This window comes from Kogia breviceps, chromosome 4, assembly GCF_026419965.1.
Source record: "Kogia breviceps isolate mKogBre1 chromosome 4, mKogBre1 haplotype 1, whole genome shotgun sequence".
Classification (NCBI taxonomy): Eukaryota; Metazoa; Chordata; class Mammalia; order Artiodactyla; family Physeteridae; genus Kogia; species Kogia breviceps.
This window is the reverse complement of record NC_081313.1, coordinates 112,882,414-112,904,702: the sequence shown is the minus strand read 5'-3', so window position 1 is coordinate 112,904,702 and position 22,289 is coordinate 112,882,414. Positions and strand designations below refer to the sequence as shown.

The 22,289-nt window shown below is 49.5% G+C and overlaps 1 protein-coding gene across 4 annotated transcripts in view; it reads left to right on the top strand.

The window, feature by feature from the left end:
* Positions 1-248: 248 nt before the first annotated feature.
* The window catches only part of MACROH2A1 (macroH2A.1 histone), an 81,410-nt gene continuing 59,369 nt past the window's right edge, over positions 249-22,289 (top strand). For 2 of the 4 annotated variants that reach the window (XM_059060423.2, XM_059060422.2), the window contains exons 1-2: positions 279-450; positions 10,852-11,056. In XM_059060423.2, the coding sequence (XP_058916406.1) occupies positions 10,885-11,056 (172 nt within the window). In that variant the 5' untranslated portion in view covers positions 279-450; positions 10,852-10,884. Of the gene's footprint in view, positions 451-10,851; positions 11,057-22,289 lie in introns of all 4 variants that reach the window. The other 2 variants (XM_059060424.2, XM_059060426.2) reach the window with 2 other exon arrangements.

Genomic DNA, 22,289 nt, shown 5'->3' with positions numbered 1-22,289 from the left:
CGAGTCCCCGGCTCGGGCGGGACGCAGCGTTCGGTGTCCTGGCGGGCTAACCGAGGGCTGAGGGCCAGAGCCAGGGCCGCGATGCTGCCAGGGGACTGACCCACCGATGTCCAGGCGGTACGGCGCGAAGGGTCCCGCGCGCGCGCGCAGCCGCGGGCTTGGGGTCAAGGCCGGGGCGCCCGGGTGGCGCGGGAGGGGTGGCCGGACGCGCGGGGACGGGATGGGATGTGACGAGCGGCGCGCTGTGCATTGTGGGAATCCCGGGGCCGCGGCTACTGGTTCCAGTTCACTCAGCAGCGGAGCCGGGCGGAGGGGGCGAGCGCGGGGCGCGCGGGCGGGAAGCGAGGAGGCGGGCGGGCCAGCCAGGAGCGCGGAGAGAAAAGGCGCGAGCGGCCGAGAGGGCACAGGCCAGACACCTTGCTGCTGCCGCCGCCGCCGCCGAGCCGCCCCGTAAGTGCCGCATGGGCCCCCTCGCCGCGCGCCCCGTCCCCGCCGCCCGGGTCCGGCCGCCTCGCTCTTCCGGCCGAGGGTGCCTGGGAGCCTCTGGGCCTGGCGCGTACCGGGCGGCGCACGGCCGCCCTCGGGCCGCCGGGCTCAGAGCGGCCCACGCCGGGGCCTCACGCGCGCACGGCGCCCTCCCAGGCCCTGCCCCGGCCGCGCGGTAGTCCCTCTGGTTTTGTTCAAAAAGCAAACCCGGAAGCCAACTTCTCTTAGAACCGCGTCCTCCTGCCTGCGTCTGGGCGCTTTTGTGGGCAGGAGACAGCCCTGGCCCGTCCCCCGGCGACCCTTCCCGGGGCGGGCGGGCTGGACTCGAGGCCGCGGGAGGCGGCGGGGAGGTGGCCGGCGGGCCGGCCGGCCGGCCTGGGCCTGGACGCCCGGGAGCTGTTGTGCGCAGAGTTGTACTTGGTGAGGCGCCCGTCCGCCGTTGAGCTGCCGGCCCTGGCACAATAAGTGGGGCCCGAGCCCCAGGTAGCCGTGGTGTAGGCGTCTGGCTGGTATCTGCTGGGAGGGTGGGGTGGCGGGTTGGGGGATACTTGCGGGACTGCAACCAGTCAGGGGCGGGGAGAGGTTTATCCAGAGACTGCCTGGAGAGGGGCCACGGGAACCCCCGCTGCTTTCGCTCGTCTTCTGACGGGCCTTTTGTTTGCTTTGTGGTTGGGAGGTTTTTTTTTAAGGTAACTCCGGAAGGCTGGAAGGCTGTAGGTTCCTCGGGTGGAGAAGGCCGGGAGGGAAGAGACTTGCTGGGGGTGGGGTGGAGTGAGGAGGTGAGTGTGCAGGATGCTGTTGGCCATGCCACCTGACAACAGGTGTGCGGAATGGCGCGCCCCACGCCCACTCCTGCAGGGACCGCAGATCACTCAAGGATCTTGTCAGTAGATTGCTTGGAAGTTTCTTTTAGACAAGATGTTAGGGAAAAATATTTCTGAGTTTGAAAGTAAGAGACTTATGTATTGATACAAACAGCTGAGACAAATTCAATAATTACAATTACCACGAAGTCCCTGTAAGACTTTAATGATCCAATAAACAGCATATAAGAATAGACTATTAGAGGGGCACTCCTGCTAGCTTCTCTCTTTCTTCTACCCTTGTGGTTTGAGGTTTTATCATTAAAGAGGGGGGAAAGTGCTTTGTTACAAGGCTTCCTGCTCTAGGGACTCAGGGAATTTTGAACAGTTTTAGGTTTGAGTGGGAGACTCCAGTTGTGAATTAGATGGAATCCATGTACTCCAGGCCACGTTTCAGTTACTAGTCTGCTTTCAGAGGAGTTATTAGCTCTGAAATGGACACCTCATGCCTGCAACTGGAATTAATACCCCTTGTACACAACTAACCAAAGCTGGGCAGTAGCATCTCAGTCTTGCACAAGAGGCTACCTGATGAGGATAAATGTGTTTTTCAACCTATTTTTCTTTCTTTCTATTTTTAAATCCTCAAGACTTTAAATTCTTTATTCTAGTTTTAGGAGGAGAGTGGGAAATCTTTCCACTTTGTTATTGTTTTAGTCTCTTACCATTGTTAAGATGATCCCTAGATAAAGGCGTTTAGTAGGAGGGAAGGGGTTAAAGTATGTGAAAATTGTTTGAGGCAGGGAGGGCCTTTAGAATGAGGAAGGGATGGCTCACATTTTATTAAACTTTAAGAGTTGTCTGGAACATCACACATGACACTACACTTTACACAACTATAAGTCACTGGCTTGGTCTATACCAAATGGGCCAGGGTCAGGGAGGGGTATGTCTCAATCTGCCATTTCTTCTGGTCCTCCAGACAGCAGATCTCTGGAAGATCCCTCATCCCTTCCTTCCAAGAGAGACTTGGACTACATACATGTATTCTCAGACCTGCCTCTAATAGCTTCAGAGTTAATGCTGCCCCAAACCATTTAAAGGAGCTTTATTTAAATAAACAAGCATAAACTGAAAACCCAACCTGACAAAACCCAACAAGAATCTATATGTGATGTTCATCAGAATTTCAGCAGCCTCTAGCTCTCATTTGAGTGTGCCTTTGGATTTATGTCAGCTTTTTCAGAGCCCCATTCTTGGCACATGGACTGGGAAGGGGCAGGGCTCAGTGGGGCCCATACCTGTCTTATGGGTCCTTCCCAAGTTCTGTAGGTTTAGAAATACACTGGGCCCCACCCCAGCTCTTATGAGTGAGCCTGAGTGGGTCAGCTCTTCATTCCAAAGAGTTGTATAGCTTGTTAACTTGGAAAAAGCCTTCCAGATCAGTGTTTTTCAGCTTTCAGTAAATATTTCTTGAGAATCATTTTTTTGAGGGTCAGGCACTAGGGACAGAACCTGATCAAGAAATGTCCAGTCTTGCCATGTCCCCCCACCTCCCAGGAGGGGAGGGGGCTGGAGGTTGAATCAATCACCAGTGGCCAGTAATTTGGTCAGTCGTGCCTCCTATGTAATGAAGCCTCCATAAAACCCCCAAAGGACAGGGTTCAGAGAGGATCCAGGTTGGTGAACAAGTGGAGATTTGGAGAGAGTGGCACACTTGGAGAGGGCATGGAAGCTCCATGCCCTTCCCCAGGCCTTGCCCTATGTATCTTTTCCATCAGGCTGTTCCAAGTTATATCCTTTTATAATAAACTGGTAATCTAGTAAAGAAGAAGAAAAAAAAGAAATGCCCAGTTCTTATCCTTGGGAAGCTGATATGAGGAGGAGAAGGCAGGCAAGCAGCCATTGCAGGGTCAGTACAGGAGGCCACAGTAGATCCCATAGCAGCTCCCAGACAGTAGCCTATTCAGGAGCAAGCCCTTACCAGGCACGGAAAGGCCAAGTAAGAGTTGGCTGGGCAAAGCAGGGCAGGTGGGGACAAGCGTTTGAGACCTGCCCCACATGTGCAGAGTCTGAGAACAATGAGAACAGAGGTCATATGGGTGAACTGCCAGAGGCTCAGGATGGCTGGATTCTAGAGGGGAGTCAGGTGAAGCCAGAGGGCCAAACAGACCAAATCACAGAGGATCCTGATCAGAAACACACTGAAGGATTTAAACTTCTTCCTAAGAGCAGTAACAAGCCTTTGAAAGCTCTGAGTAGGAGGAAGATGTGGTCAGATGTCCTTTATTGGGAATGCTTCATCAGTTCAGCAAATATTGTGTAGCTTCTAGATGCCAAGCCTCACCAGGGTCTTGCCCTACTGAAGCTCACATTTTCCTCTGATGGCCTTCCATTGGAGTGATTTTCTCTGAGTTTCTCACAACCTTTAAAAGGGAGAGGAGGTTTGAAGGAAAATGTCCTTATGAAGCAGGCAGACAGTGCCTTACTGTTGTTGAAGAATAGTGCTGGTTCCTTTAGTGTTGCTTAGGAAGCACACCATGGAGTGGGTTTGCAGAGGTGAAATTTTAATCCCAGACTAGCTTCCTGCTAACTGTTCCTGCTTATAGTGAGTAACACTTGTGTTCAGCTTTTGTTTTTTTCCCCGCCATTAAAAACCTAACACATGAGAGTAGTATCTGCTGGAACAAAATGTGTGGTTTAGGGTTTACTTACTGTCTCAATTTATCCTCTCTCCTTGTTTTCAGTCCCTTGGTTCACTGAGGGTGGACTGTAAGTTCTTTAATCATCCGCCTCATTTTATGGTGTAGTGTTTTATGAATGGAGAGAGATGTTTTTCCTGATTGGCCAGAGTACCAGACCAAGTCTCTGTTCTGAGCCAATCAGAGTGCAGCTTGTGAACCCCTGCTCTGTGAGTGATAGTTGTGTAGTATATCCACATGCCTCTGGGGACATGACAGCAACAACACCGTTAATCATTTGGTACTATAGGAGTAAATGGAAGAGAATGCAGTAAACAGGATTAGTGTCCTGCACTTCAGAATTAAGTGTCTCAGGTTTGCCTTCGTGATTGGAGTTGATGGGAAGGTGACAAATGCATGTGGACATGTGGGCATTTATCTAGCTGCAGGGAATGGATGGGGCAGTCCTCACTCTGTAACAGCGAGTTGAGCGCTGATAGCTCAGATTCCTCCATCCTCGGGTGCTGGACATAGGGCTGTCTGACTTGCAGCCCCCCAGCCATTCTAATCATTATTTTGCTCAAGATCAATATGCACACATTCATTGCTTAGATAATAAAAGACTTCACCATTGACCATTCCAGTGGTTTTGTGAGTGTCCTGATTAATTAACTTTTCTAAGCTGCATCTTTTACAGAGGTCAGCGTCTTACAGATATGAGGAAGGTCAGTACTTTCCTCTGGTCTGTGTTACTGTGCCCATCCTATGGCAAGAAGAGAGATTGCTGGAGCCATAGAATGGTCAGGGAGTCAGAAGGCCTCTGCAGGCTCCAGCCTCAGCCATCAGGGAAATTGCGGTGTTCCTTTCCTGGGAAATCCTCAAGGTAGTTCCACAAGCTCCCTGAATTTTGAGGGTCTGGGCTCCCACACGAATGGTCCCAAAGAAGGTCCCGGACTGATGTCTCACTTGCCACATCTCTGAGTCCTGTGGCCTTTGGAAATGCTGCCCTCATTTTTGTTAGGAGAACCCCATCCACTGTAACTAATCAGTCCCAACCCAGCTAGCATCTGAGGACCTCTCAGGAACGCGGCAGGGTGGTAGGTTCTTAGAGATACAGTGGTGAGCAGAGCAGCCTGGTGCATCCGGTCAAGACAGACAAGGAAATAGGCAGTGGTGATACAGTGTAACAAGTGCTAAGAGTGGGATAGTTGGCTTTAGAGTGTTTATATAAGTTGGATCCGGAGTGGCAATCATGTTGGAGGGAGGGGCTGGAAACTGCACTTGCAAAGCACTTTATATAAGACTGAGAAAAGCAATTGAACATATTTCCGTGGTGGCTGAGGTGCATTATAAGGGATTTTTCGCTGGGCTCAGGGGCCACCGCAGGAGTGTCTGCTGAGGAAACTGAGAGCGAGTCAGCCTGGTGGAGCCCTCATTGCTGGAAATAGGGAGAGATGAGCCAGAGGTCAGTGGGACCTTGCGTGTAAAGCTAGAGTCTGGGCATGGGGCTGCTCCACACTAGGCTGGGACTGGGCGCCACACAGCACAGCCACTGCAGGAATGGGTCTCCATCACCAGAGGACATGTTGGGACCACTAGGTAGGATTGCCCCAGACTGAGGGCTGAAGAGTGTGTTCCAGACTGAGCGAGTGGCATGTGCCAAAGGGTGGAAGTGGGAATGAAGCTGGTTTGCAGCACACTGAGGAACCAGTAAGGGTGCCCTGTTGGTGAGGAATAGAAAGGTGTGGTAGGATGGCCGTTTGCCCTCCTGAACTCTGTTGCCCCTCCTTCTTGTTTTCTTGTTCGTCTTATTCATGGAATCCTCACAGCCAGGCTTCTCATTTGTCCTGTGCTTTGAGGACAGATCACGTTGTCGCGGTCTCATCTCGATCGCTGGGGGACTTGTCATCAAAGACCTGTTTCTCTCTCGACCCTGGCTCTTCCCTCTACAGCCCCCTCCACCAGTGTGTCTCTGTGTGAACTTTGGGTTTCTGCAAACACGGTTCATGTCTATTGTGAATGATTGATTGTTGGAGGAGTTGCAGAGATAAAGACCACAGAGATCCCTTCAGGACCAACCACAGAATTTTCATTTCCTGGCCTGATAACAGTCAAAAAGACCACCAAGCTAATGTTCAGTAACGAACAGATGCCAGGGTTGCCTGAAGACCTATCACTGTCTTCAAAGCCTGTGGGGCCCTCTACAGGGCTGAGGGCTTCTGGTTTGCTGAACAGGGTGCCCTCCTGGTGGACGAGTCCAGGAAAGAAGGACACAGCTTTGTTAGTTCGATAAGGTATTATTGCTGTTTCTCCTGTGGGCAAGCTCAGTGCCCTGAAGAGAAGGTGAATGCAGAAGAAGCCACTTTCTCCATGACGTAGGACTGTCCGTCTCTCAGAAAAGGCTAGATGCAGGACATGGGTCAAAGTAGGCTTTGACTGGTCACTCAGACCCTGGTTTCAGGGTCAGCTTTCAAGTTGGTTTGTCAGGTTACAGAGACTGGCTGTTTCCTCTTTTCTTCGGAGCACATAGCTGGAGGACACTTCCCAATCTCTCTTGAAACTAGGTGTGGCCACGTGACCATGTTCTAGTCAGTGGATCACAGTCAGGGGTGATGTGCCCCACTTCCAGGCCTGGCCTCTGAAAGCCCCCATGTGTTCTCCTCCATGTCCCTTTCCCTCCAGTAGTAAACCCTGAATTGTGCATTGAAGGGTGGGAGGAGTCTGGATCCACAAATCATCCTGCAGAGAAGCACCAGCCAGTCATGGAAGCCACTTTGGACTTTTCACAAGTGAGAAGTAAGCTGGGGGGGCTTATTTGTTACAGCAGCTAACCTAGGACCCATAGGCTTTCAGTGGTGGGGCTGTGACTTGAATCAGGTCAGTCTGACTTTGGAATTCGAGTTATTAACCACAGTGTTCAACAGTCACTTCTGTCACAGCCACTCTCTCCCGCCACGCTGGTGCCTGGCCATAGGTGCCCACATCCCATAGACCTCTGAAGAGCAGGATGGACCCAACATGTCCGTTGATTGGTTGATCTGGAGATTGCACATCATTTTCCAAATGATGTTTTAAAAATCACCACAGGTTACTGGATGTCATGCGGCTGCATGGCTCAGTCAGAATTCTTTCAGAGCCGTGGATGCAGCTTGGGGATTTATAGTTAGAAGTGCAGGAAGAACATGAGAAGGGGCGAGGAACAGAATCCCTTCAGGACAGGCCCCTTGGGGAGGGGATGAAAACTCAGGCTGCTCTATCAGAGAGGATCCTGACTCCAAATAAGACGTGAAGATGTTCTATCAGCAGAGTGGCATTGATGTTTAAGATCTTTCCTGGGACCTGGGGAGCTACAGATGAGTTGACTACAGCATCTAGCATGGAGTAGCTCCAGGATGAGTCGAGTTGGGGAGGCAGGCACACAGATACGTGCCGGGGTATGTGCTGTGGGAACATAGAGCAGTGAGCAGTTCCATGGTCAGGACCGAGGAGAGTGTTGGCAAGAGGACAAAGGGTGTTTCAGGCAGGGGAAGCAGCATGTATAAAAACATTCTGGGGCTTCACTGGTGGCGCAGTGGTTGAGAGTCCGCCTGCCGATGCAGGGGACACGGGTTAGTGCCGCGGTCTGGGAAGATCCCACATGTTGTGGAGCGGCTAGGCCTGTGAGCCATGGCCGCTGAGCCTGTGCGTCCGGAGCCTGTGCTCCGCAACGGGAGAGGCTACAACAGTGAGAGGCCCACGTACCGCAAAAAACAAACAAAAAAAACCGTTCTGGACACAGCTGCACAGGTCAGGAATTCAGGGACAGCCTGGGACATCAGGCTGGGCAGGGGTGGCAGGAAGCAGTGCTGCAGAAGTAGTTGAAGGATGCTGTTTGTGGCTGGCTCAGGGTGATGAGGAACCAGAAAGTGGACAGAGATCCTCTGGTGTCCATGGAGAGAGACTAGTGCTGGGGAGAACAGGTGAGAAATAGTGGGAGCTGAACCAAGGCAGGGAGGGCAAAGAGAAGGGGAGAGGCTTGAGAAGTTAGGGAAGCCTCCGTTGAACCTCACTAATGACTGGGAGCTGTGGTGGTGGGCAGAGGAATAGGGACAGGGTGACTCCTGCTGGGCAGCTTGATACATGGTTTTGCCACCGCTGGGGCTTAGAAACCCAGAGGAGTTCACCTGCCCGTGGGACTTAACAAGTGGGCCCTGCCGCAGGCAGTCAGAACAGAGCTCTGGGGCTCAGCAACTAGGTGTGCACCGGGTTAGGGACCTGGGAGTCTCCAGCATGTCGACTAAGACTCTTGACTCAAGTCAGAGGGAAACCCCAGGAGCATTACTTTTGAAGAATAAGCGTGTGTAGGGCCCATCAGTTCCCTCAATGGTAGTGGCTCCTCTCTAGGACAGGACATTGTCCCATTCCCACAAAGGCAGCCCCAAACATACCCAGACAGGTCCGCATGTAGACAGAGCTGGAGTCTGTGCTCCAATAAGAACAGGCTTCTCCTTCTGGAATGGGGGGAAGCATTCAGATGTAAAAGCTCTTAGTCCAAAGGAATGGGGTTGGTCTGTGAAACACATTTGCATTAAAGCAGAAGACTGCTAGGAGCCCAGTTACAGCTTTTCCCTGCAAACACACATGCACATACGTGTACACATACCATTTCCTGCTCAAGAGTGAGCATGGGCACATGTTTGCAGAGAATGTTTTAAAATAGAGCTCATTACAGAAGAAATGGAGCCAACTAATTGTTTCAGAAAAACCAGACTCTTCTGGGACTCTCTTTAGCACTCAGTGATCAATTAAGACTTGGTACCCCCCTTGACAGGGTGAAATACAGGGTTCTCATCACAGAGTCCTTGAGCCCCCTTAATTCTGGTGAGCCAGTCAGCACAGCTGCCCCAGAGTGTCCAGGAATTCTGCTCTCTGCTGTTTTGGACATCTCTCTGTCAGGTGATTTGAGATGATCTTGGGGGTCATACTGATGTTAGGTATAGACCATGCATATCTTGAATGTAGGGTCGGGTGTCAGAGTAACAAGGACTCCTAACTTTGTGACTTCCATGGTCATAGAGACATGGACTGTGGCAGCTGGAGGGGCCCACACACCGTGGAGCCTGACCTTAGTTTACGAGAAGATGAGAGACCTGCCCATTTTATTCAGTAGTCTGAGCATCAGTGACTTCTAGGGAAGGCTTGTCTGACGCCCCAGAACAGGCTGAGGACTCTGCATAGCCCCTCTCCCAGCACTCTGCACTGGCCTTTCACAGTTACCATTTAAATGACTGTAGGGTTATTTTATTTTATTTTATTTTATTTTTTTGCGGTACACGGGCCTGTCACTGTTGTGGCCTCTCCCGTTGCGGAGCACAGGCTCCGGACGCGCAGGCTCAGCGGCCGTGGCTCACGGGCCTGGACCGGGGCATGAACCCGTGTCCCCTGCATCGGCAGGTAGACTCTCAACCACTGCACCACCAGGGAAGCCCGACTGTAGGCTTATTTATTGTTTCTCTTCCCGACCAGCTCTGGGAGAACAGGAACCACATCTGTCTCATGCACTACTGTCTCCATTCCCCAGCATAATTCCTGAAGTGAATGCATGAATGACTTGAAAGCTCTTAGTAAACATTTGTGACCTTACTGTGTGGTGCTACACTAGGAAAACAGTTGGGGGCAGCCCTCTGAGACCTTGCAGTGTGATGGGAGAGACGGCGGGGTGGGGCGGGGATGTGTGCATGTCAGTGCTGTGGTGTGAAGCACATAGGAGCCCAGAGGCTGGAGCACTCAGGGAGGGGTTGGCAGAGGGCAGAAAAGCATGTAGGATAAAGGAGGTCCTTTTTTATAGGCACAGCCACTGTGGAGGAGGGCATTTGGGGGGACTGCCTGTGTTTGCATTTAGACCTAAGGAAGCACAGGTAAGACTAGATGGGTGTGCCAGGCCTCAATCTCTAGGGCGTTTCGTGACAGGCCAAGGGTCCTGATTTTATCTTGGGAATTGTGGCAGCAGGGAAAACTTTAAGACCTGGGCCATGGTGTATTCAGATTTGTGTGTACGGAGATAGCCCAGCCAGTGGAGGGCAGGTAGATTAGAGTGTGGCCTGTGGTGAGAAGACCTTTTCAGGAGATGTTTGTGATCGTTTGGTTAAGATAGTGGTGACCTGGATCCAGGCACAGTCGGGGTGGAAAAGAGAGGAACCCACAGTAGGTGTTGAAGAGGGGGGATCCTTCGGACTGAGGGGCATTTTGGATGTGGGGGTGGGGGCCAAGGAAGAACTCTTCTCCCTCTTCTATAAGGACAGGCCTGTCCTTATAGACTGTCTAGCAGTCTGCAAGTGCTCAGAGGGCCTCTTACTCCAACCTGGCTGCCCACTGAACTCCTGTGAGCTGCTCTTGCCTCTCACAGATAAAGGACCTTAAGGTAGAGGTGCTGCTTTCATCAGAGAACCTAGGTATATGCCTTATATCTTCATTCTAGTGGCAGGTGACATAGTTTTCTTTTCTTTTATGAAGACTTCAGCAAATTTATCAGCCCCGGTCTCAAGTGTATGAAAATACAATTATTAAACAAGCATATAGATTGTAGCCAAGAAATCCCATTTTCTTTTACATCATGTGGCATAAAGGTGAGGCACTTAAGAGCAGTCATTGTCAGAGTAACGGTTATATGGAAGTGGCCAATAAAATTGATGTCACGGTATAAAATGTGAAAAGCGAAGCCGTTCTCTTTTCCAGGGCTGAAGCACACTGACAGAATGCAGAAACTGGGCTCGTGGGGCTCAGCGGCTGCAGGCAGTGGCATCTGCTGGCACAACCCATTTCTTCCAGGGGCCAGAGGCATGGGGAAAGGGGAGATGCCCTGTCCCCAGTAATCCTGACCCATGTGTCTCTTGCCTCCACAGTGTGTTTACTGATCCATCTCCAGGGCCACCGCCATGTCCAGCCGGGGTGGGAAGAAGAAGTCCACCAAAACCTCCCGGTCCGCCAAGGCGGGAGTCATCTTCCCTGTGGGCCGGATGCTGCGGTACATCAAGAAAGGCCACCCCAAGTACAGGATCGGAGTGGGCGCGCCCGTGTACATGGCCGCCGTCCTGGAGTACCTGACAGGTGAGTGTGCCCGAGTTACTGCAGACACCACAGCTTTCCAAGGATTGGTAGGACCTTGTTCATTTCTTTTATTTTGAAATTTTTCAAATCTACAGAAAAGTTACAAGAATAGTACAGTGAACATTTTTACCTAGATTCAACAGTTGTTAACATGTTGCCCTGCTTGCTTTATCTCTGTCCACCGTGTGTGTGTGTGTGTGTGTGTGTGTGTGTGTGTGTGTGTGTGTGTTTGTGTACGCACGCGTACTTCGAAGTTTCTGGAGAGCCCAGTCCAGTTGTTTTGCAGAATGTCCTTTAATCTGGGTAAGGCTTGGATTTAGGTTAAATGTTTTGGTAGCCGAATTCCGTTAGCGATGTTGAGTCCTTCTCTGGCATCGTGTCAGAAGGCGCCTGCTGTGGGTTTGTCCTGTCATTAGTGATCTTTGCTTTAGTCATTCGATCAAGGTGGTATCTGTGCATTTCTGCACATCCTGGATCACAATCTGTCACCCATTGGCTTTAGCATTCCTTGATGATCTTACCTGGATCTGTTATCACTATGGTGGTTATAAAATAGTGATTTTTCTGTTTCTGTTATTTTTCCTAAATTTGTTAGTCGGCATTCTTCTGTTAAGAAAAGCTTTCCTGGGCTTCCCTGGTGGTGCAGTGGTTGAGAGTCCGCCTGCTGATGCAGGGGACATGGGTTCATGCCCTGGTCCGGGAAGATCCCACATGCCGCGGAGTGGCTGGGCCCGTGAGTCATGGCCACTGAGCCTGCGCGTCCGGAGCCTGTGCTCCGCAACGGGAGAGGCCACAGCAGTGAGAGGCCAGTGTACTGCAAAAAAAACAAAAGCAAAAACAAAAACAAAAAAAAAAAGAAAAGCTTTCCTTCTGCCCTTCCCTTTTTTTTTTTTTTTTTTTTTTTTTTGTGGTATGCGGGCCTCTCACTGTTGTGTCCTTTCCTGTTGTGGAGCACAGGCTCCGGACGCACAGGCTCAGTGGCCATGGCTCACGGGCCCAGCTGGTCCGCGGCATGTGGGATCTTCCCGGACCAGGGCACGAACCCGCGTCTCCTGCATCGGCAGGCGGACTCTCAACCACTGTGCCACCAGGGAAGCCCTTTTCCCTTTTTATCTATCAATGTTGGTTCACGGATTTTTAAAATTTAGTGAGTTATACACTATCATGTCATTACTCGTTATGATGGTCACATTGTCTCAAATTTGACCTTCAAGCTGGTTTTTATGTCCTCTGCCCCTCTCCATCAGTTTCTGTACATTTCCTTGCTTTCCAAAATAATGAGATAGTCTCATCTCCCCCTGACCTCCCCCTGCCCTAGTCTCGGAATTGGCCATCTCTTCAGGGGCGTCCTTGGTCCTTTTCCCAGATATAATGTTATTGGTCTTATTGGTGGCTCCATGGCAACTGTGGGAGGCCAGCTGGGCAGGGATACCACCCCCCATTTTTAGTAAGGAGAAAACCAACCTCTGGGCATAAAAAGATTTGCCTAGGGTCACATATAACCAGGAAGTACTTGAGAACGGATGCACATCCTGCTCTCCTTTTGTAATGCTTTTACCACTTTTTGCTTCCATACACCATCAGGGTAGGTGGCAGGCAGGGACAGCTATCTCCCTAGAGCCAGAAAGGAGAGACTCAACAACACAAGGCACCTCTTCCAAACGGAAGTGGTCAGGCAGTAGAAGAGCTGGGTCACTTCCTGCTATCCCAGGCCTCTCAATAAGACAAGACCAAGGCTTCCCCCACAGAGAACATAGTCATGAGGGTTATAGAGTTTTTTTGTGTTCTGTTAAAAGAGTCTAGGCGTAAAAAGTAATTGGGGTTATAGTTGTGAGGCCTTTGCACATATTTGGAACTTGGACCCTCTGCTTGTCAGAGACTCAATAGGTGGCATGGCTGGTAGCATGAAGTAGGCCTAATTCTTCTCACTATGCAGATGAGGAAACAGAGGCCCAGAATTTATGTGTCACATCCAGGAAAACCATGTATAACACTGGCAGGTCAGCCAGGGAGACCAGGGGAGAAGTCACTAGATAGGACACGGAGAACATTTTTAAGGTCTGGCCTGGCAGTTTACATTCTGTGTGACCCAGAGAGAGTCACTTAACCTCTCTGGACCCCAATTTCCTTACATATCAAATGGAGACAGCAGTCCCTGCTTAACCAACTCCAGGCTGCTATGAGAGGGGCTTTGTTTGAGTATAATGGGAAAGCTGACATGATGTGCAAAGCCAGCCAGCCAGCCGGTGTTTCCTAGTTCCCGAATGCTACGATGCCCCTGGCACTGGAGTGACACTGGGGTGTTCATAGACACATTCGTTAGGTCAAGTACAATAGCAGTTTCATTTCTTCTGTCAAGCTTCCTCTTTTCAGTTAGCAGGGCGTTGGTGGGGGGATACCCCTGCTCCATCATGTCTGAGGCAACTACTGTCTCTGCTGCACAGAAAAGCTGTGCGTCTTCCTTGTCTGAGCCCGGCTGGCTCTGAAACTGAGTGCAGTGCTCATGAGGGCCAGGTACGCCGTTCCGTTCTCATGGGGGCCGGGCACCTTGACCCTGCACCCTCCCCACCAACTGTGCCTGTCTCTGGCTGTCATAGGTGCAGTAGTGGTCCCAGAGAGGGGTGGGAATGGTCAGGGCAGCCCAGCCCTAGAGCTGGCCAGCTCGCTCAAGGCAAATCCTTACTCTGGCGTTAGCCATGTTAACCCCTGTATATTAAAGGGTAATATATATTTTTAAATTTTACCAAGTCCTTCCAGCAGAGCTATTAGCTGAATCTGAGCCATTTCCTCTGCCTACACGCAGTGCTGAGTCATTGACATGACCGTTGCCCAGGGCCTGCCCCCGACAGGTACCTGGTCTGTGTGATGGGGCCTCGAGGGACGTCCTGAGTACTATACGCAATCACCGTTGGTGGTCACTTGTGTCTGGTGGCCTGATGGGACAGGAGCTGAGTTCTGGGGCCACATCCGGTGAAACACTGCTCCATTCCACCCATCAGGACAGTGCTGCACACCCACCCTCACTGCTCTCGGGCGGTGATCTGCCCTGAGCCCCTCGGGCTGGGATGTGGGAGCACGTGGATATTGGGAAGTCCTGGGCATCTGCCTGCTCAGAACTTTGGTTTTGGTCCCTGAGAGAGAAGTAAAGTAAAGTAAAGGTGGACCAGCTTGCTTTCTGCTCTTTGCTTTTGTTTCACTGAAGACCCTTTCCCACCCATTCCACATACTTACTGAGCACCTGCTGTGTGCCTGGCACCATGCTAGGCTCTGTATGAGTACACAGGAATGATTGGGGAGGAAATGGCCTCTGCTCTGTAGAGCTCTCACAGTCTAGTCTGGGAGAAAGAACCAACCAACCCAGATGGTTACTGACTGTGCTGAGTGCTGTGGAGGCTGTAAACAGGACAAAGGGACCCAGGTGACGATGTGGCCCAGGAGGGCTTCGTCGAGGAGGAGACATCAGCTGAGACCTGGAGAAGGAGATGGTGCCAACCAGCCCTGCGAGGGCTGGGAAAGGGGCTCTGCCACCCACTCACCTGTGCACAATGCACCTACTGGGTGCCAGCCTCTTTCCAGAGCTGGGAGAAGCCAGGAGAGCAGCGCTTATGCAGCTTGGGGCCGAGTCAAGGATGTGGCCCAGACATCATGCTCCAACACAAGGCATCTGAAGGAAGTACCACCCATTCTGCAGGTCCTCATTGAGAGCTACGGTGTGTCCAATGCTGAGATATAAGCCAGAACAAGACCTCCCCCCAGCCCAAAGAGCTTTGTCCAGAGGCAGGTGCAGGCAAGAAAAAGGCAGTGATGATGTAGGACCACATGTGCTGGGAGTAGGTTTCAGAAAACATTTCCTGGAGGATGCTTGTTAACCAGTTGACCAGAGCCGCCCTGCTTGTCTAGTTGTCACCTGAAGGGCCCTGTGGAGGGATTGTTTTCTTCTCTTACAGGTGGCATACACAATTGCAGGCATGGTGATGGAGTGCCACACAATGCTCTTTTGAAATGGCTGGGCCAGGCCTCCTCCTGTGAGAAGGCCCCGGTGGAGAGATGAGGAGGGGTCTGGATGCTCAGGAGTTGCTGAGCTAGCTGCAGGGCCCACCTAGGAGCAGGTAGCTCTGGAGCAGGGAGCTGACATCTCCTTGGTGGTCAGCCAGGGGCACCACTTGGGGTGCCACGATGTTCAGTAGAATCGGGTGGAGGCAGCAGAGCCAGGTGGTTAAGAGTGTGGACCTTGGTGTCAAAGCTGCCATTTCTTCACTGTGGTCTTAGGCAGGTCACTCACATCCCCAAGCTGCAGTTTTATTATCTGTGAAATGGGGGTTACAGTAACTGTGTCATAGAGTTATTATGAGGTGGAAATGAGAGGATGCACGTGAAGTGCTTTTCTGTGCCTGCACAGTGTAGGTGCCCAAATGCTAACTGGTAGTGTAAAAGCAGAGGGAGGAGTCCCCAGTAATCCTGCTCTGGCTGCTGAGGTACCTGAGGGTTGCCCACTTCCTTTAGGGATGGCGATGGAGGCTGTCACTGCCCACTCATGCGTGGTGTCCTTTCATCAGGCACCTGTAGAACATCTTGGCTGTTTCAGGCCTACTTGCTCTGGTTTATTTCAAGCTGCCATTTGACCCCTCCTCAAGCCTGAATCACCCTCAACACCAAGGTGCCCTGTTAACCAAACTCTTCTGTCTGGTATTGAAGGCCACTTCTGTCCTGAGCTCCTGGCACACTCATGAAAACCTTGAAGGGTTTTCTCGTTAGCTAGGAGCTGAGCATGCCCAGCCCTGGGCCTGTGTTAGGCCAGAGCTGAGGCCAGATCAACATTAGAGCATCTGGACAGGCAGCAGCCCAGCAGGCCAGGGGCCATCAGAGCCCAGATAGATGATCTCCTGTGAAGAGCATGTCTTCGGGGGTGAGGGACCATGCTCACTCATGGAGTACTTCGTGGGCAAGTACGCCTCCTTAGGGGCTGTTCAAGGCTGGGGTGGATGTGGGAGGAGGATGTGGCCTTGCGTCTTGCTGTGAAACTTGAAGCTGGCATCTGTTTCTCCTCTTGGGTGCAGAGCCCAATATCTGCCAAACTTAAAAGGAAAAGGCAAACATCTGGAACAAACTTGAGTCTAGCTACCAGACAGCTCCTTCTGCACACCTCTGTGTTCCTGGCAGCCCTTTGGACTCTTCCCAGAGCTCCTCCTGAGGAATGTGATGCTGTTTGCTGGTCTTCTCAGTGCTCCAGGACAGTTCATTCTCCACACGTTGGCCCTTGACCTTCCAGCCTAGGTGATGATAGTAGCCCCACCTCTTGGGGTTGGTTTGAAGATTGATATTGCATCTTATGAATTTAGCCAGCATTCCAACCAAACACTCAATAAATGATGGATAAAAATAAGTATTATCGGGCTTCCCTGGTGGCGCAGTGGTTGAGAGTCTGCCTGCCAATGCAGGGGACACGGGTTCGTGCCCCCGTCCGGGAAGATCCCACGTGCCGCGGAGTGGCTGGGCCCGTGAGCCATGGCTGCTGAGCCTGCGCGTCCGGAGCCTGTGCTCTGCAACGGGAGAAGCCATGGCAGTGAGAGGCCCGCGTACCGCAAAAAAAAAAAAAAAAAAAAGTATTATCATGGGGAAACAGAGGAAGTTTCTTTGAGGCATCATCTTTGTCCCCATATTACTGTGGTACTTTTTTCTTAAATGATATTTAAAGGGAACTTGAATTTAGTTCAGCTCAGAAAGCCTCTTTGGAGTTTCTCCCCTCTGCTCAGCACAGCACTGCTTGGTGCTGGAAGGTATAGGAGACATGAAATAAGGAACACGTGACATGGCTTTTGCCCTAGTGGAACTTCCATTGATGCTGGGGACACACAAGCCCACAGACCAGTAGGGGAATAGGGCAGGTCTAAGGGACAAGCACTAGAGTCCTACAGTGGGGGTTAGCAAGGGGAATGAGAAGTGTGTGGAAGAGCAAAAAGCAACCATGCTATGATTCGATGGATGCAAAGCACTCTGGGTCAGCATTGCTCAGACTGTGTTCAGCAGAACCGAGGTGTTTGGTGAAATTTAAGAGGTAGTCCACCGAAACGTAAGGCTCTATGGGTGAAATTAGGAGATAGCTAGGTTCACATTCCCTCTTTTGAGATGGATATGTGAATACTTTTGTTGAGTTCCTGAGTAAAGGAACTGGTTTTAGTTTGGGAACCACCGAGAAACCGCTCTCTTTACTTCACAACTTTTCAGAGCCTTTAATATACTCATGTCCCATGAATCCCCAAGGGAGGGAACTGTGATATGTAGTGGTTCCCAGACTTTTATCAGAAAGCCTTTCAAGGAACACCTGTAAACACCTTGCACCATACCGTGTGGGGACACTTATGGGTTAGGCCCATGAGAAATGGTCCATGAGAAATGAAGAGTGCCAACTGAAGAAACAAAGCTGAAGACCACCATGAAGCATGCATTTTGGTCTGGCTCATGGCATTGAGGTGCAGAGCTTGGCTAATAGATAAGGAGACCTAGGTCTGCCTCCTCCATACAGGGCCCAACACATTAGAAGGTGCTTCAGCATTCACACAGGGAGGCTATGACTTGGGGAAGCTGTGCAGTTATTCTGCTAAGCTGAGCCACTCATGCACTGTCTCAGGGAGGGCCCACCACTCTCCAGGGCTGTGCCAGTCACTGAGATGCCAGACAAAAGTCCCTGCCCATGGGACTTACCCTGGAGGGAAGTGCCTTTGGAGTCACTTACCCAACGCCTGAGAGAACAGGCCTGGTTCCTGGTCATCAAATCCAAAAAGATGTCTGATGACATCTTTTTCTTTTTCTGGTCCAGAAACCCTGTTACATAGCCTGATCACACAGCTTATTCTGCCAACCTGCCTCCTAGGATGTAAGCCTGTTTGCAAAAATCAAATCTGTTCTCAGAGGATTTCTCGACAGTAAGGAGGATGGGAAGCCCTGGCTGCCAGCTCTCAAGACTGAATGTTGCCACTTTGTAATAAGTGTAGACCTCCCCCACCCCAGGGGACCACCATGAGAGTTCTGCTGATTTGGATACCCCAGCTCTGGTGTGTTTAAAAACCTACTGTTGTAGTATTATATTTCCACCTCTTATAGGATAAGGCCGTGGCTAGAATTTTTTTTTTTTCCTGTCTTCTTTGGCTCTCATCTACAAAATGATGAAGATATCCAGATTTGCATATCCTTAACCCCCTCTTCCTTTTCCATTTCCCCATGCCCTGTGTTTCAGACCTCGGTCTTCCCTCTCCTGTTTCTCGTCAGTGACCAGGACCTCCACACTCTTCTAGCAGGCACCTGGCATCACTCACAGCAGGCACTCCAGTCTGAAACTGCCTGTGGGTACTTCACTAACCATGGGGAAGCTTACAGGGCCAGCTCCTGACCTGGGGAATGAACAGGGTTCACCCAGGGCACCCTTATGGCTACTTTACAGACTGGATGAGTCCTAGCCCTTGTGCCTGACTGCATCCTGTAGTAGAACCCCAGGGAAAAGGGAGGGTTGTTAAAAATACATCTTGCTATCTGGTTTTGGCTAGTAAAGTGATCATCCTCATCCCAAATTTCAGCTTGTTTGATTTCGAATCTATAACTCAGGTCAGATGTTGCATATCCCTTTGGTGTTAGTCATTGTCTGCACTCCATCCCTGCCCCCATCTCTTGTAAGTATAGTAGGGAGAGGCCTCCTCTGTCAGCAGTGTGTCCTGTTACACAGATACTCATTTCAACAAACATCCATCCACTTGGCATTTCTGGCCTGGGAAAGAAAGGATCCGATAAGCTTGGAAGATTAGTTTAGGCAGAGCCTGCAGTTGTCTCTGTCACTTACCTGGCCTCTTTACCACTTTCCTATCCGGAACAGCCAACTGTGTCCTGTACTCACACAGCTAAAAATAGGGCAGGGAGAAGAGGACAGGCTGGCTCCGTGATGCTCCGAGGCTCTCTGAATTCCTTTGTCTCTTGCTTGTTTGCATGACCACCCTACCTTAGACTTACAGTTCAGGCCAGGACCCAGCTAACTCTTGCCAGTGACTTCATGCTTCCCTGGGGCTCCCAGAATCCCACAGCACTCACTGTTCTGCAAAGCCCTTCAGCAGCTGAAAGGGAGGACTAGATTTTAATGAGCCAGAGGGTTGCAACTGGAAAAAAAATGGAAACACAGAAGTTGAAACTCCAGTGTACTGGCAGCCTATATTTAAATGTATGTTCCCTTTTCCAGTTATGTGAGTAATTTATGTTCGAAAATTTAAGAAGGGAAATAAACTCACTCATAATCCCATTGCCCAGAGATAGCCGCGGGCACTGAATGCCTTTTGTGTGTATGTGTACATGCGTGAAAGGGAGTTAGATTTTAGTCTATTTGTTTTTATTAATATCTGCTATTGATGATCACTGTACATGATCATACAAAGCAAATCATGAAGTCATTAAGGGAGAGTTACATTGTCAGTCCTCCTCAGTCTCCCCGGAGGAATAGAGGATTCCGTGGTGGATGAACATTCAAGGGGCGCTGGAAAAAAGCAGCAGTTTAGCACAGTGTTCCTTTGACATTTCCCTGATGACTTGTTGTCAGATGGCCAGCCTGTTAGCAGACCCAGGTGAGTCAGACCTCGGGGCTGAGGCCAGACATAGAAACCACTGAGGGGTGGCATTTCCCCAGTGCTTCACTTCCCCATCCAAGGTATGGAGGCGGCAGCATGGCTTGAGGACGTGCTTCTCCCAGGGCCACCTGAATCTGCTGCAGAGCTCAAAAACTGAACTTTTATCTGGTCCTTCATTCAGTCCTTCTAAAGAGGCCATGAGGTTGGCCAGGAGAGTGTAAGTGTGACCTGGGCCCCCTTCACAAAACAGTGGCCCCATGTCCCCTGCACTCCCAGCCCTGGGGGTTGGACCACATCACTTGGATCAGAGAAAGGAAAGGTCTCATTGCTTTCTTTTGCAAATATTTTCTCCTGCTCTGTGACTTCATATTCTCTCAACACTGTCTTTCACAGAGCAGATTTTTTTTTTATTTTAAAAAACTTTCAATTCTTTTTTTCATGTATCGTGCCGTTGATGTTGTATCTAAAAAGTCATCACCAAACCTTGAAGTCATCTAAATTTCCTCCTATGTTATCTTCTAGGAGTTTTATAGTTTTGTATTTTACATTTAGGTCTCTGATCCATTTTGTGTTAATTTTTGCAGAGGGTGCTAGGTCTTTGTCTAGGTTCAGTTTTTTGCATGTGGATGTCCAATTGTTCCAGCACCATTTGTTGTAAACCTCTCTGCTTTCTTGAAGATAAGCCATGTTGCCTAGGAAACCTCAGTGGTCAAGGATTCTCATTGTTGCTTCATGATTTCCCTTTGAAGGGCTATATGCAACTTTCATTTCTGTCACTGGGGTCAGCATATGCATAGCTGAGTTCCCACCAGAGGTTCTGTTTTTGCTTGAGCCAATGGGAAGGCACAAAGCACTACAAAACTGATTCTGGATTTAGGCAAGGAGAAATGTGTGACCCAAACTGTGCATGCCTCTTTCATTCAGACCTTCCATCTGGGCTCACTTTATACATCCTTTAGAATTTCATTTAGTGAGGTCTTCTGGTCGTAAGCTTTCTCAGGCTCTGATTTTGAACATGTCTTTATCTTATCCATAAAGTTTTCAGCTGTTGTTTCTTCAGTGTCTCTATTCTAGTCTCTTTCTCCTTATGGAACACAAATTAAACATTCATTAGTGTTTTATCTAAGTTCCATATCTGTTTATCTCATTCGTATTTTTCATTTCAGTCTCTCTAGATTACTTTCTGGATAATTACTTCTGGTCTAGTAGAACTATCTCCCAGTTTACTAATTCTCTCTTCAGCTGTGTCTTATCTGCTATTTAATTCAGTCACTGAACTTTTAATTTCAGTTTTGATATTTTTTACTCTGGAAGTTGTTTGGTTATTTTGTGAATCTGCTTGGTCATTCTTTATAATATCTTGTTTTCTCTGCATTTTCAAAATTTTAAAATATATATTATACACAGTTCTCATATATTTTTCTGAATAATTATTTTTTTCCCCAGCTTTATTAAGGAATAACTGACAAATATAATTGTATATATTTAAAGTGTACAATGTGATGTCTTAACATAAATGAAATGATTACCCAGTTTATCTGAATAATTCTAGTATCTGAAGGCTTTATGAGTCTGTTTTTGCTGGATTTTCAGTCATTGTTCAGAAAGCCTACCTCTCTCCAAGGCTGCAGAGGAATTCCCTCATGCTCTTGCTTAGTATTTTTATGGTTTAATTCTTTACATTTTTACTTTGACCCATTTGGAATTTATCCTGATATATAGTGTGGGAGAGGGATCAACTTAATTTTGTTCCAGATGGTTACCCATCTGTCTCAACACAATTAATTGGATATTCCGTCTTTTCCCTGGTGATCTGAGATGCTGCTTTTGCCATACATGAAATTTCTAGATATAATTAGGGCTACTTCTCAACTTTCTTTTCTGTTTCATTGGTATGTTTATTTAGTTATATACTTTATAATATGTTTCTCATATCTGGTAGGTCTTTCCTGTCTTTTTATTTTTACAGGAAGTAATTATTTCCTTTAATAAGTAATACATACCAATGACAAAATTCACGTTCCCAAAGGACATACAGTGATACATGCATTTCTCTCCCTACTGTTTTGCACACCCAGTTCTCCTCTCAGGAGACAATCAGTGTTATCAGTTTGTTATATATGTTGTATACGTTTCTAAGTATAGTCTTCTCCCTTTTCATTTCAAAATAAATATAGTAAATGTAATGGGTGCCTGTGATATGCAGAGACTGACATTTATATTTGAGCAAAAATCTGAGGGTGGTTGATCTGCCTCTAACCTACCCCAACATCCCTCGTCCCCTCAGCCAACCTTGAGTCCTGATTTGAGACTGAGAGGGACGGCCTGCCTGGATCCTGGGCCATCCTGGGGCTGCTTTCCCCTGGGATGACAGCTTTGTAGTTCACACAGCCTGCCATGGATCCTGAGTGTTTGTTCTAATCCATGAAACCAGGACAGTGCCTTGGAGAACATCCCTGCACTTCCATCCTGCCTCACCACCTGAATGCTGCAGTGCTTGTTCACTGGTTCAGTAATTCATTTGTAATGACCTATTTGTGAAAGAGTTAACAGGCTCTGACCAGGTACAAGGTACTGAGCTGGGTGCTGGAGGTCCAGAGAATCACGTTGATTTCAGCAGATTTGTACTG